The sequence below is a fragment of the Echiichthys vipera genome, assembly GCF_963691815.1.
Source record: "Echiichthys vipera genome assembly, chromosome: 8".
Classification (NCBI taxonomy): Eukaryota; Metazoa; Chordata; class Actinopteri; order Perciformes; family Trachinidae; genus Echiichthys; species Echiichthys vipera.
This window is the reverse complement of record NC_139833.1, coordinates 8,436,668-8,453,212: the sequence shown is the minus strand read 5'-3', so window position 1 is coordinate 8,453,212 and position 16,545 is coordinate 8,436,668. Positions and strand designations below refer to the sequence as shown.

Here is a 16,545-nt window from a genome sequence, read left to right as displayed (position 1 = left end):
CAGTTGCGTTGACACTGAAAATCTGTGAACGTAGGCAGGTAGTACTTTTTTCCGCACAGAACATTGTTAAGGAGTCTATAAAGGAATCGGTAAAAAATCAGACTGATAAGCAAAATTGAGAATAGCACTGGTATCAACAAAACCTTATCAAGGTTAAATAGAGATTTTTTGCTGAGTGAATTTAAACAGTCACATTGTGGGCCATAAAACCAGCAGCGCTGTAGTCTCCTCAACCAATCGTATGCTGTACGTTATCTCTAAATCGGCCACACAGAGTTTTGTGTGTCCGTGAAGTTGGTCCTAAAGGTAATGTGTTTTTTTTTTTCTTTGCATAGGGAGCACCATATATTTACACTCTGCTACAAACACCGGCAGTGACGAGGTGCTAAAAATTGCATGTTTTGGTTTTTTTTTCTGATAGCTGACAGTTGAAAAGTGTTCCACTTATGGTTCCACTGCGCTTGGCTACCACAAAGATCAACTGTCACATCTTACATGTACAAGTGCTTAACAACAACAACAAAAACAACAGAGAAATGAATAGTGCTGGATCGTATAAATACATCTGTTCTCTCTCCCTCAGCCAGAGCACGTACTATACCTTGTGCAGACATTTCTACGTTCGTCCAACGAGAATTCGGTCGTGCAAGAGCATATCAGACAACTAACAAGAAGGCGTCCACTTTAAAACCAGAACCATGAGCTTAAAGTCACTAAAATACTCCTTAGAACTGAGGGGAACTGCAGAGTCAGGTGATTATGCGCTGCAGATAAATCTCTACATGTGGCTCCTTTCACAATACAGTCATCTGATTTGTTATAAACGTGCCAGTAAATATCCGTAATGATGAACCACCCACCAAAATGTCCTTTGCCCTCTACATCCTGAAACAGAATGTCAGCTCAGCTTGATCTCTGCTCCGGGGCACGGCGTCTTCACTGAAGCATCTTCCTGCACCGGAAAATGACACCGTTTTTCCTCAGACGCCTGAATGACTGGGAGCAAGTTGGGTCTCGTTTAGTACAGACAGGAGGTCATTGAGGGTCACAAAACAGCTCTAAAGAGGTAATAAACAACCTTTCTCCAGGTCTTCTTGTTTCCAACTGATGTCACTTCATCTTGTCCTCAAGCGTGAGTGTACATTTAAAAAACAGCTCATTAAAAACAGGCTCATTTAACAGGCTTTGAGATACACTGGCTATGTAAAAAAAAATGTTGTATGTATCATGGAAATAAGTAGATTTAGAATATGATAATGTTTGGTTGCTCAAAAAATATTTCAGGATAACAACCTACACATGCACTGTATAATTGCCTGAGGCGTATGCAAAGTTGAACTCAACATTTTACATTTTCGGCAATTATGCTAAAAAATAGTAACCCATACATTTCTCTCCATTTCCCGCTGTGTTTTGCACGTGTGTTGTGGTTCAGTACACACACACGGTATTGTTCGGCAGTTGGTGAGATGCTGCCGGCAATCTCTGAGACGATGTGATGAAGTTCCTCTCCCTCTCAAGTCTCTCTCACCAAACTTTCACTTCTCTGTGAGCAAACCTATCTGAACTGGAAGCACAGACTGTCTCTGGCCTCTGGGCCCGGGATCCTTTTGATGTTGAACAGATTAACAGCAACAACAATGTGCAATGTATCTGTGTTCATTCTACCAACAAGTCAATTACATTTGGATTATAGCGGCAGAGATATAAATACACTTGAGCTATTTTCAATCCAAATGCTTCACGTCGCTGCAGAGTTTGATTGTAATGAAATTGAGAGCTCAAGCTAATGCAGGTATTTTGTACTGCATACAGACATCTCAAGCTGACAGGTTTGGTGTACAGGGAGATTTGAGCGATTGTTTATCTGCTTTTGGTGATGTGTGTTTGTTCCAACACAGTTTCAAGACAATACTACAATATTCTGCTTCATTCGGGTACAGGGATAGCCCCTACTGTACCTTTATTCATATTTGCTAATTAGCACTAAATACAAGGTTCAGCTGAGGATGATGGGATATAAATAATTTTGCAGGTATTGGACACATTTTGACCCGATGATGCAAAGTATATATGTAGTTATTTTCGGAATGGATTATATAGAAATATGTATAATATATTCAGTTTACAGCAGTGCACCGCCTTGACTCCATGAAAAAAGCAAGCATGGTCAGTTTAAGCATCTGTAATAACTGCAGGACAGTGAAGTATCTGTTATCTAAGCTGCTAAAGTCAGTTAAACAGATGAAGTAAAGATAATGTTGTTGGTAGCCTAGGTTACAAACCTACTCACTAACAACACGGTAAAGAACAGGAAAGCTGTACAGTTTGCGCAGGATGTGCAAATAATAAAACAAGGGGGATGTGCAAAAGTTCACAGTACAGCCTGGACCATCCAACCGCTACGCTGCCAGTGTGGCTAAAAACGGTGACCGCCCGATTCAGTGACACTCTGCTTACACACACACACTCGTGAATTGCTCACGGGTAGAAAAATGACAGATACTCAGCTTCTTTCTTCAGTCCCTCCCAATGACACCCACGAGGCTTCACACTCATTTAAGTCACGCCTGAGATTAGAGTTATAGGTCTAATTGTGCTAATTATCCAGTCACTCTGCCATCATGGTTTCTCAGAACATTTTCACGGTTGCCAGTGCATGTTGCAAGTTGCTCTGAAGAGGCTTTATGGAAATCATCGAAAAACACACAGCGGGACCGTTTAATCTATAAACGGCAGCAATTTTGAAATCACAATAGATGAGATTTCCCTGAAAAAGATGCGCGCACTTGAGATTCTGAACAAGTTCAATGTGACAGCAGATACCACAGAGGATACGAACAAATTACCTGAAACACTGTTAGAGTCCCTTAATGTTCCACAGCGGGGACAGCCAAAAGACAGGCTGCAGGGCAATACTGTATGGCAATATGTTAGAGAAGGTCGTCAGTTCAAACCCACTGAGGTGCCCTTGAGCAAGACTCCAACCACCACAGTGGAGCTGCTCAGTGATATTTACTGTATATATACACACACAGTATGAATGCATGGTTCTACTGGAAAAGTACAGTCCCGTAGTGCATCTGCACTGCAGCCTACAGGCTAAACCATTCTGTCATCAACTGAAAATACTTTACTCATAAATTATACATTTTTATAAAATAACCTTCAGCGAGGGTGTAGCTTCAAAAAGTCAGCAGCAAAACAACATCCATAAAACCGGTAACAGCAGCAACTAAAAATGTTACAAACATTTGGTCAATAAAACACTTAAAATGTGAAAATAATAAATTAAAAAAGTGTCTTTCATAATTTCCTAAAGTTGTCATATTCAAATGACTTGTTTTGCTGGATCAACATCCCAGGACCCAAAGACAGGTCGATAGAATAGCACTGCTTACAAGACGCTGTCAGTTCTAATTGGACTAACGATCATTGACTAACTGTGTCAACACCAAAACCTGTTCAAACCACTTGATATTAACCTCCCAGATGTCAATCTGTGTGCTCACTACTTCTGACAAAACAGATTTTCTTACGACACTGAAAAGAACATACTGTTTCATATCTTCCTGAAAATGTTTCTTATAATAAACCAAAAAGCACTGCTGAGAGACTTCCTGGGTAGCTAATAAATGACAGTTGCATCGTTACGTCTATGAGTGACTGAAATGTCTAAAAATGGCAGCCGATAATAGCAATCTGTAGTGCTGTGGGATAAAAATAATGGTCAAGATTGGTATAATTTGTTCCCTTGTGCTGTTGTTTCCTACTTCATAAAGCGTATGTCATCTCAGAAGTCCATGACCTTTAACAATCCAGGTAATGTGTGTTTTGTCCTCTTCCTCAGTGGATGTTTTCTACTGTCTGTTATTACTTTGAACCCATTTTTACCTCTTTAAATCCAATAAAACCTCAATAACACAAACGTAGAGAACAAATACTGAGTTTGGATCAAAATAACAACTCCATTTGCAGAAACCATATCCATCAATAAACCATTGATAACACCCTGATGGGATATTTCACAGAGCTTATGTACGTTTAAATGATAAGAGAATGGAAGAAAATAGATGAAAGCCCCTAAAGAGGAGAGGTTTGATTAAAATGATCAGCGTGATCTGCTCCCATTGTGCTTTTCTATTGCACCGTAATCTAATCTATCTCCTGATGATGGGAGAAATGTGCCGGACCTGACAATAATTGATATGGAGAGAGTTGAAGTTGATGAGGAGGAGAAAGAGGAAGGGAGTTTAAAGGAGGCGACATCAGGGAATACAATCCAATATTGAAGTCCTCATTAATCACTTTTTGTTACTATCCTTTAAACTAGAACAAGGTCTGACGACCAGCCAGAGAATGTGTGCTCAACCACAGCACTGAGACAAACTGTTCATAGATGATTCTCCTAAGGGAGCATCATATAGCATGTCAGACTCAGGGCGCACTCACACTGTCCTTCCGTACCGTGCCCAAACAGGCTTTACGGGTAAAGCCTAGTTCGTTTGACCAGTGTGAGTCCAACCGCTCCCCGCCTAGCTGCGGCCAACTGGCCGTCCACGGTTGAGAGAGGTGGGCTTTTGTAGAGCGTGTTTGCACATGTACGAGGGACAAGAACCCTAAAGCCTGGGGCACGGTACGGGCGGACAGTGTGAGTGCGCCCTCAGGAACCTCTACAATGCTAACTGACTGCAAAAATGCAGTCTACTTCTTCAAGCCTTACGCAACAACAGCTTGTGGAAAAATGTGCCAAAAGCTAGCACAGCCTGAAACATTCTGAAGCTTCTTTGGTCTTCATAATTGGCTCTGCCGCCAGAATGGACCAGTCTGTCTGTCGAGCAGCTCGTCAGGATCTGCATCACAAGCTTGTTGTTTGTTTTAGAATCATATGGTCAAGACACATTTCAAAGAATGTAATTTGTTCATTTGGCACAGAGTTTTAAATCTGTTGCTCCTGCCTTTCTTAAACCCATTAGTTGAAATCTAAATGACAGTGTTTGGTTTCATTCCCGCGGATAGAACAAGTTGTGTGAAAGCTGCTGATGTGTGAGCCTCCTGGTAGGAGAAGTGAGACTGAAACATGCTGCACATTCTGTCATATTTGTACTTCTGTAATGCTGTTCTTGTTTTACTGCTAACAAGTAATAGAAAGTCTGTGCCAAGCTCTAAATGACAGGCAGGCCTTAGCAGATAAATCGAAAAAGCTGCAGTGTACTGCATGAAAATTCTTCTTTCTTTATTTTTCTGGCCTTTCTATAACTAGACATAGAAACAATATGACATTATATGAAAAGAAGTTGGATAATGCTGCCATACCTTCCTGGGAAAAGACCGCACAAACACCAGATTGATTTATTACGTAATAACTAAACAATGTACTCAATGGTTTTCCTACATTGCCAAGACAATAAGAAAAGTTTCTATGATCCAACTTCATATTTACAAACACACTTTTGGCTGGATCCAAAGTTATTCTGTGGAGCACAGTACAAGCAGCAGGCATCACTCAAGTGGACGAAAGTGAGAAACATTAGATGAATTAACAGATTAGCGTAAACTAAAATCCCCACTGGAGGTTTTTGGTTGACTAGGTGTTGTTTATTCCCTTTGTGTGCACCAAGTAAGCTGTGAACATGAACTACACATTTAGAGATGTAATTGATTTTGTTGTTGTTTTACCCGTTGGAAGCCTCATCCATATCTGGTGGGAATATTCATAATAATACATTCAAATCCCCAGAAAAAAATAAGGTCAATCGGTTAGTACGAGGACCTAAATTTGACAATGAGGACCTGTCACAGACAAGGCCTCTTGTGCACAACTGAGCACTGACCCAAAGACATAAGAGGTAAAATCACCGCATAAGAAACTTCAAGTGGGAAATGCATGAATTGTGTTACAATTCATTTAACCAAAAAGATTTAAAGAATCTGCAACAACTTGAAGCTTGGCTGGTGGGGTAGTTCAACAAAAGACATTGTACACACACATTTTAATCATCCAACTATAATAAATAATATACAATATTATTAGAAAAAGTAAAAGTCAAACCCCTTTCTATAAAAAAAACAAAAATAAAATTGGGTAATTTGGGTTTTAAAATAAAGGAAAATACTACTGACTCTTATATTATACTATATTATTGAGTGCCACATTTTCCTGGTAGATGCTCTCATATTGGATGCATTTCCTTAAGTGGTACTTTGATAAAATCAGAACAGCAGAAAATTCCCTCAGGCTCTTGGCAAAGCTTGGTGAACCAAGTGCATCTGACAATCTGTATACTGAGCCAGTGAGTTTTTCCTCTCTGACACAGACGTGTAGATGTCCAGACTGCACAAGGTAGTTCAGTATCAAAATGATAATATCCTGCGACACATAAATGTTTGTCAAGTGTGCTGTAGACTCTCTGAGGTGTTGCAGTTGTTTGATATTAAAAACACCACTTCTGTGTACAGTAGATGTGAAGGTGTGTGTGTGTTTGTGTGTCTGTGTGTGTCAGTGTGTAACGAAGCCTCACATCTCTCTCCTTCTCTCCCCATTTTACCCAAATCAATCAAGACTCCACTTACCATTCTGGCAAAAAGCTGCCATACCATATTCATAAACATAGACGAATAGGCCTGGATTCCTGTAAAACTCGCTGATTTATTTTTTCAGAAAAGACGAGAGAAGCTCACACTTGGCCACTGCGCTAAGATGTCGTTATTGGAATTTTTTTTAAATCTGACATTGATTCATGTCTTTAAAGACAGAAAACAGCCCCTCCACCAGCATATGCTAATTATTTGGAGGATTAAACTTAATTGTCACTTATAAATCATGTCTTAGTGTCCCAGGGGAGACAGAGTAGCAGCCTCGTGGATGTGACCCCCAGGGAGTGGGGTTGACAGACAAAGTGCATGGTGAAGAGTAAATCTGTTTTTGTTGTCTTTATGATTGGTGAGAGTGTCAGCGGCTGCCATTGCTGAATGATGCCGACTCAGAGGCTGTGAGGGCTGACACACCACCGCCAGCAGCTACAGCTCCTCTCAAAGTTAACAGTCATCTGCATTCACAGGGGCTGACCGGCTGCAGGGAGGCTGTGTGTCTATGTGTGAGTGTCAGGCCTCTCCCCATGTCTGCCTTTTACTATGCATTTGTATCTGTGGGAGTGTGTGTGTGCCATGAGTGTAAAGCATAGAAGCTGAAAACTGAAGGTTTCCTTTGATGTGTGGGTGAAATGAACGCTAACTGTGGATTCTTTATAGCCTCAAAATTGGCAGTGATCAAGATGGTGCTGAGCCCCACGAGATAAAAGCACATCATAAACACACTGTTAGTGTGTTTTAGCCCTGATTATGTATGGGGGCTGCTCTCCAGTGGAATTAAAATGCGTGCTGTTGGCCTGATAATATCTATTCCCACACAAAGGTGTGCTGTTCAAAAGTACTGGGGGCATCATGAGCACTATGCCACACGTGTCAAATACAGTCAGAAGTGTTTTCTTTACAAAAAGAAGGAAATAAGTGTTTTAAAATTCTTAATTGAGGCAAACTGTGTCAGCAAACAAATCTTTACAAAGTAGAGGCATCTGAGTCCTTGTCATAACAGGCAGTGAATTGGTGTAATTATTGCATCGCGTCTACAGTACGACGTTGACAGTCATAATGACAAAGTGGCGTTTGTAAGATTTGTGTAATTACACGCCATGAAATAAACCACAGTTTATGACAACTGGTGAAAAACATGACTGTGAGGTGGCCCGCAAATGACCTCTCTCATTAACAAAACCATTGACAAACTAGCACTTAACTGTTAGCAGCAAACCACACAAAACCTGTCCTGGTTGGCGCTCTATCCAGCTTCCACTCAAACCCAACATGATATTAGAACTGGCAACCCCCAGTTGTTCCCGACCCTGTCATTACAGACTCGCTCAATGAAAGAGCCGTGGTGTCTTTTTAGCCTCTTTTCTCCCTCAATTTATTTTATCTAAAAAAACATCCCTTTGACACCTCCTCTCCTCTCTTTCCTTTTATTTACCACATTTTCTGCCCCGCAGAGATCTTTCACAGAGGCAGAGAATCCCATCAGACGGTAACGCGGCGTGGCCGCTGGCCACACAGGAAGCTTTTGATTCCTGCTGGAATGTCCTGAGCTTTGGAAAACTGTCAAACTCAGTGGGCACAATGTTGGTTTTAAAGCACAATAGGGCTGCTTCAAATCGATCTAGCACGCAAGGCAACTGCTGAAAATGTCATTATGTTAATGCAATAGTTACCCTCGACACTTTAAAGTGAGTTCAGACTAAATGACAAAAATAAGGGGCAGAAAAATGAGTTTCTTACAGAGTTCAGGTCCAGGCTGGTCTGCACCCACTCCTTGGCATCGTTGTATTCTTCCATCAGTCCCATGATATATAGTGTGTCCAGTGAGTCAATGATGGAGGCTCCTCTCAGGCCACCTGCAACATGCAAAAGGGAATTCATTTAGTGCCTGCTCAAACAGAAACTCAACAGGTTTATAAATATATAAATTAATATATATAAATAAAAAAATGTAAATCAAGTTGTTTATAAACACCTAAACCTGGGGTAGGCAGTTTATTTTTGGTGATGTGGGTCAAAAAATCTATAATAATCTTCATCATACTGTAATTCATGTGTTCTGAGACAAAAATAGACTCATACACCTCCCTCTTGGCTCTGTTTTCAGGCTTTAGAAAATCTAGCCCGTGACAGGAGACTGGCTAATCACAGGTAATTTCAGGGAGAGCGTTCCTGTTGGCTCAGGACAGAGAGGGGGGAGAGAGAGCTGTAGAGCGAGCTCTCACCCTGACTTAAATTTTTTTTACATATTTACCTACTGCACTTTTAATAGATGGTTTATAAGTCACTGTAATGTAACTGCAGGAAATCTATGGACATCTGAAGTGTTAATTATTGAATCTGTCAACAACTGAATCTGGTTTTCAAAATTGTGACCTCATAAATTCACATAATGTACCATAACATGTGATTTTCAGATATGATTTTAAAGACATCATCTGTGAGGACATCAATTTCACATTTAATATAACTTGAAGACACATCTCACATGTAAGGAATTCATATAATGTTTGAGGGCACGAGGGCAAATAATCATGCAAATACCCTACTTTAAATATATAATACCAGGGATGGGCTCATACGTATTTTGGATATTAGTCATTCAGCATGAAAAAAGCATACACACTCAATCAACTAAAGAAATGTTAGGCGACAAAGAACCACCATTAGTTGACTGATCTGTAAGACGGGGCAGCCCTAATTCCAATGCATGGTTTCTCAACATTTCACATGAAAAACATGAATTTCACCTATGAAGAACAGCAGAGGTTAAAATAAAGTTTTACAATTTTAAGGCAGGGGGTGCGAGGTAAAATTAAAGTAACTTTTGGGAAGACACAGAGATCACTTGTCAAACTTTTCACAACATGCTCTCATGTCTTTTGGTCTAAGAAAGTTGCAAAATGATAAAGTGCTAGCAGCATCTTTTGTTTTTCTGCCTTTGTTTTATCGGTTCATCACAGTGAAGCAAAGCTACAGTATTTCAATCACTAATCCCTGAGGTGGTGAAAGAATCCACCCAGATGGTGTTTCTTTGTAGAAGACCAGATTTGGGTTTATATGAAATATGTCAAATCGAGGAGAGTTTTTGTTTTTTTGCTAAGACTTTTAAAAGGAAATAAAGTGCTGAGTGCAATGAATATCTGACAATTCATTAGTTACTTGACTTTTACATAAGGTAGATAAGTAGTCAGATTTAACCCCGAACCTTTAATGTGGTGATTAGCAACTGTAACCTGACAGCATCTATAATAAAAATGACACATCATAAGAGTACACGCTGAGCTTCTGTAAGTGCTGCAGTGATGCTGAATGAAAACACTAAAACGACTTTGTGCGGCTCAGATGAAAAGCATCTTCTCTGCGAGATTAAAAGCTTCAGCTAGAAAGCATCAGTCACTGTACCGTAACATGAAAGTCGAGTCATTTAGAAATCAACCACTGGAGGGGAAAAAAGAACTGATACTCATTGATTATAGCAGACATTTAGCAGCTGTTCCTGAATTACGCTCGGTGCATGTGTTCTCTTTATTAACTGTGTGTGTAAATGCCGCACTCTAGTAGTAGTGTGTAAAATCTGTGTGTGTACAGTTACACTGTGTGCATGAGTGTCTGTCTTTATGAATCTCATTTGACGCTATTCATTTCTTTTCACAAACTAAATGAGAAATGCTAAGGGGTGTTTATTCCATGCTGGTGGCCTTACGAGAGATTGCATGGCCTATTTTCCTTCTCATATGACCAAATATTATGCAAATGCAGCCGAACCTCCCAGAGACAGCTTGGCACAAAGGAAAAATAAGCATTATCCTTAATGAAACAGTGTAAGAGAGTTTTAGGACAAATTGGGGTTTGGAAGTTTAATAACAAGAAACTGTGAAGCTGTGACTAAATAGACGGTGAATCAAACTGCTCGGGGGCTCAAATTGTAGATTACTGGAGAAAAGAAATGCATGGAAGCTGAGCTGGTTAAATGAGAGAAGTGATGAAAAAGGTCTTCATGTTGATTTCTGAGAATAATGTATCTTACAGTAGATGGCTCGGTTGATCTGATGCAACCACACAGCAACGGGGCACATCAAAGTCTTCAGTTTTTATCAGGAGTCAGTTTTAAAGCTCAAATATGCAGATGATAACCATACCTTAGGGCAGGGCTATTCCGGTGGACGAAAATCATCCAAAAAGAGGGACGGGTAAAATATGAGCATCACATTAATGGATATTGTAAAACAATGAAGCGACATAGGAGTACATACTGTATGTTGTCTTTATTTTATCAATGTAAATAGTAGTAATTGGCCTCAAGGAGCAACACGCTTGTCAAAAATCTATCCTTATAAGGGCGCACTCACACTGTCCTTCCGCACCGCGCCCCGGGCTTTAGGGTACTTGTCCCCCCTCCCTTTCCCCCCGCGCAAATGCTTCTCGCTGTCCATACGTCATCACGCCGTCGTCACACGCATTGATTGACGTCATCGCGATGCGTCGCTTTGTTTACAAATCTTTCCATAGACCTCAGAGTTTTTGTGCGTCTTGTCGACTGTTTTTGAATATTTTCATCGACCAAATCTGCAGTAAACACTCCACCTCCATCACACCAACGTGAACCTTTTGCCGCCATTGTTGTTGTTAAATGTCCGCGCATGGTCCGTCCTTCTATTTTCTATGTCTGAACAGGCGCACATAAATTACGTCAGAACCGCCTTAGGCATGTGCTCGTACACGTGCGCGCGCTCGTGCTCGTACATGTGCAAATGCGCTCTAAAAAAGCCCACCTCTCTCGCACTAGGCTTTAGCTGAAAAAACGTTTTTTGCCCGGTGCGGAAGGACAGTGTGAGTGCGCCCTTAAATTAACAAACCTGTTAACCAGAGGTTTTCACTCAATTATTGGACTAAAGTACAAGTTTGAGGCTCTTGCCCTTTACTTGAGTATTTTATTTACATGCTACTTTAGACTTCTACTCCACTACAAATCAGTGGAAATATTCTACTTTTTACTCCACTACATTTATCTGTTTTATTGTTTCAGTTTTTTTTTGTTTTATGGGTTAATTGTTGACAGCGTATCCTAAAAAAATGTGGTGTCAGCTTTAAAAAAAGAATATCCTAACTGGCCCATTGTGAGCTTTATTCCAACGCCTCATTTCTATTCATTCCTGTTGGGCGTGTTGAAAATGCTGCAAGACACAAAGAACAGCTGATTCACAAAGTTGAAATGAGGAGTTGTCTGTACGACACCTCCTCAGGGCCAGAAAAGGGTAAAACCAGAGAAGTCTCTGAGGAAACGAGTAACAGTGTGGGAGTCTGTAGGGGGCATACACAACATATTCTGTGAATGAGTAAGAACAGAGAATGTCAAAGCAACATGGCAGTCGGTCAATTGCATGCAATTAAGGCATGGTGCATCTTAAACATTAAAATCATAAAATGGTGAAAAATTCGAACCTCTAGTTCCCAAAGCCCAGCCTTTACCTTGCTTGTTTATCAACCATATGTCCAAAAGCAACAGATATTTCAAACTGAAAAAAAGCAAATAAGCAAATCCGTACTTTAAAGGAGCTGGAAAAGGTCTCAAACGAGTAATTATTCTGCCTTTGCTGCTGTTTTCACACTGTTAAACCCCAAAACAGAAAATAATAAGTTGTTGAATACTTTTTTGTCTGTTATCTAATCAATTTCTTTTCTAAAATAATTAAATTAACTAAAACTCCTTTTCTGTCAACAGGTTTTCCTAATTCTGTTTCCATGAACTACTCCACACAAGGATTTTCATTCTGTATCAGTATCCACTCTACACTCTGTACGTAGTGTTGTGGCCACTGACCTTTTACCTCATCTCCATAGCTTCATGGATTAGTTGTTAAGGTTAGCCTGGATGCTTAAGGGCACATGGGGCAGGGATCAATGACTTGGCTCAACTGGATGATGCGTGCCATATGCTTAGGCCACAAATCCTGTGCTATTAATAGTCTCAGAGGCAGAGAAACACAGTTCGCTGCCTTCTGTGCTTCCAAGTAAAAAGTAATTTATTCTCATTAGCTTTCTCTTATTTTGTTACAGTGCCCCATAGCAAGCTTGCAGCCCTGACAAGGTTGCCCACCCTTTGAAAGCTCATCTGCTGTAGTTTTACTGCTGGTAGTTCACCTCATATTGTCAGCGAGAGGGCAGTGCTAGCCTGAAGGAAGACACATGTAGTCTGCATAACTCTAGAGGACCATCTGCCAAGGCTGTCAGCTATGTTCTAGTACGTATTGTATGTAGTTGCAGATGTACAGTACAGTATGCTGGTGGATCATATCAGAAACATGTCACAGAGGAAGGAAATAAAGCACATTTTCTGATGTAACTCAAGCTTTGACACTATTATGTGGGAAAGGAGATTTTCTTAGTTTGCTAGAGCAGCCTCATCTCTATTCGATGACAAATAGTGATGGTGACAACTGAGAATAAGGGTGTGTTCAGATATCGAAATGCACACGGTTATCTACCCCCAGAGGTAGCTCTGGCTCTGGCTGCAGGGAAAGCAGCAGAGTGTGGCAAATTCTTATTGAAAACAGCACAGAAGCTAAGATGATTGATTGACTCAGAGGACAGACGCAGCGGATCAATCCATCATGGTGTTCTCCTTCAGCTTCCATGGTCTCAGACCCTATTTATTTCTGAGTCCCTTTGCTACGAATGAAAGGAGCCCTGAGATCCTCTGAAGGCTGGGGCAATAGGTGTGTCCTATTGTGTATTTATAAATATTGACAAATATGTCAAGCATTAGGATCTCTCTATGCATTCTAATGAATCCATAATGCATTTAGCGTAATATGTAATGACTTGTAAGGCTTAAAACTAAATAAACCCAATGTTTATGGATGTTAATGACTGACCGCTGAATAATAAGAATAATTTATACTATTAGTTAAACAAAAATATTAATATAAAAAAAATTCAACGTAAATACAAAGCTTAAAGAGATACTATAATAATTTTAATCCAGATCTGTGTAACGGCAATGTGGGCATTGTGTTTAGATGAACGGTGTTTGGCTTTTGTCAATGGCAGATGTTGCCATGGAACAGATCATCAAAAATCTGCCGGATGGCGCGTTGTATCGTGTCATAACACATTTGGGCATAACTCCAATACTCAGTTCCGCAGCGACTTCTGCCACTGACACAGGCGGAGACATGTATCTGCTGTAAAAAAGTCCAAATTAGCATCCGTAGATTTAACCGATAAGAATAAGGAATGATGTATCCTGTTAGCTATACTCCTAGGTTTACTCATCATTTACTATTAAAGATACAGGATATAAACAGTTAAAGTATCAGCTCAATAAATAATGCAAATCCACAAATCCTTCATTTTTCAATCTACAAATGAAGGCTGGATTATAGGGCAAAGGCCCTGTCTGGACTGGAGCTCAGAGTTTAGCAGAAAGGACGGAAAACCGTAATGACCCAATATTAACACCATTACCTAAGTCGTGTCAAACACAAGCTCGGTACATTCGTTTGGATTAATCACATTCTTGCTGCTGCGGTCATGCATGCCCTTTGAGCATCAATGTTACAATGTAGAAATTAAGTGTGCACATGCTTGTATGTATGTGCACGGGAGAAGAGTGCACAATAATGAGCGATATGTACGTGTCTGTGTGTGGGTGTGAGTGTGTGTGTGCGCGTGTGTGTGTGCGTGTGTAGGCATGCAGAGTACATGAAAAGCCATTAGTGAGATTCATTCATCATGGCTGTCACAGGCCAGTCAGTGTCGGTCGGGGGTTGGTGGGGGGTGTTACATGAGACGACCAGAGTCCATATGATCAATCATTTACAGCAGTCTTTTTGTGTGTTGTGATATCGCTGGCCTCACGCTTTTCTCCATCTCTTTTTCTTTAAATGTACACACATGTATAGATACACTCACACTGCAAATATAAACCACTCCTTTATCTTATCCTTCAGGCGATAGTTCTGAGGCATCCTTTCTGCTCTAATTTAATTCAACCACCATATACTGTGCGAGGTGCATGGAAAATATATGCGGATATCCCTGAATCGCCATCTGATGTTCATTATTAAATCCACTGACTACATACATTAAAGATGCAATTACGTTAACCAGATAAAAATCATACTATTGCAGAGATGGAGTGTTTTAATACACCATGGGAAAACAGCAGTTATATCAGAGCTATGCATTTCTCATTTGGATTGTGACTCATGACACAAACAGACAAAAGAATAAAATATGAAGCGTGTGGTCAATAAGTCAACTTGTTAATGTTGTAAAAGCAAATATGATTCATGCAGATGCTGGGATGCCCATTAATTACACTGTGCCCTATTACTAGTGGCTGCTTGTATCCAATTAGCAATCGCCAGGGCAATGAGCATCTTGTTAGCGCTAATGCTACCTGGCACCAGAGAAACAGGGTTAGCGAGCCGGTGTGTCTGTGTGATGTTAACGATATCCAGCTGTTTGCTATTCGAGGCACGCGGATAGCAGTGCAGATAAAGTGCACTAAGGAGATGACTTGGTAGGTGACTGGACTTTTGATGGAGAGCACCAACAGAGCAACGGTGGGGGAGAATAAAGAGAGTTTAGAGGGAGTGGGATTAAGCGGGATTAGAGAGCTGAACATGAAAAAGGTAAGGGAGAAACGGAATGAGAGAAATATCATGTCCATCAATCAAGATAGCCTCTTAAGAAAAGGCTTGAATGCTAACCGTGTGATTCAGTTTCCTCAAGGAGCAGATGTCAGATAAATCAAGAATAATCAATAAAAGGTGATGGTGGTGGTGGTGGTGGGGGGGGGGGGGTGATCAACGCGATGTGCTCTAACAACTCATGTATATTTAAACATTGGTGTCTTGTAACCATGACCACAATCATTCCCTAATGTTCACCAAGAGGTTATTATTGTAACCATGACGACACCTTTGTCGAACCAAGTTGTAATTCTAACCCAAAACACGATCTTTCCCGGTTGGTGTCTAACCTAACGCCCCCCTAACCACAGCATTTTCACAACATAAAACATTTACTGAAACAGTGACTTGTTTTGGAAAGGCAAAGACAAATACAGTTGTCCTGCCAACTGTGCTGTCAAATCACAAAACACTTCAATGCGTCACTCTGCAGGGGTGGTTTATAAGAATATATTTCCCTTGATTAATTTGGAGGACTGATCCACATTTGAATGTGGAAGTTATTCAGTCTCAGTAAACAGTATTGTGGACTTTTGTTTTGTTTTTGTCTGACCTCCACAGTACAGTCTGGGAGAGTGGTCTAACTCCCTCCCACATTATAAATAAGGCAGAAAATGACTGATCTGTAATCAAGTAGAATCATTTGACGACATAATTTAAAGGTCAAATGTGTACGATTTAGGGGGATCTATTGGCAGAGATTGGTTATAGTATTAAAAAGTATGTTTTCTTTAGTGTGTAATCACCTGTAAACAAGAATCGTGTTTTTGTTAGCTTGGAATGAGCAGATCATATCTACATAGAGGTCCTAATCCACAGAGTCTTTGTCCATATGTTGCACTGTCTTGTTTCTACAGTAGCCCAGAATAAACTAACTAAACAATTGCTCTAAGGAGGGCACTTGGTGTTGGCCACAGTAGTTTTCCTACACATTTGGCACATTTCAGTTAGTTTCAGTCTTCAACCTCACTGCTAGATGCTAAATCCTACACACCCCTGAAATTGGAGAAGTTGGACACAGATTTGATTTTATTGCAGATTTTGGGGCACAAAGTGGATTGTTGGTGCGGCTGATTTGCAGGTGAAAAGATGCCTGGCTGCTTAAAATCTGGGCTAAATTTGGTTGAAAAGTTTATGTTTTTGAGATTATAACCTTCATTTTAATTGCACTTACATGCAACAAATTATTGAGGATCTTTACCAACATTACATAGTCTTATTGTGCAGGTGTACAAGTGAGATGCCATTGAAG

The 16,545-nt window shown here is 40.4% G+C and overlaps 1 protein-coding gene across 2 annotated transcripts in view; it reads right to left on the bottom strand.

Moving 5' to 3' along the window:
- LOC310949991 (mannosyl-oligosaccharide 1,2-alpha-mannosidase IA) overlaps nucleotides 1-16,545 on the bottom strand; it is a 201,526-nt gene that overhangs the window by 75,651 nt on the left and 109,330 nt on the right. For both annotated transcript variants that reach the window (XM_083917639.1, XM_083917638.1), the window contains exon 3: nucleotides 8,332-8,447. In XM_083917639.1, coding sequence (XP_083773765.1) covers nucleotides 8,332-8,447 — 116 coding nt within the window. The remainder of the gene's footprint in view (nucleotides 1-8,331; nucleotides 8,448-16,545) is intronic.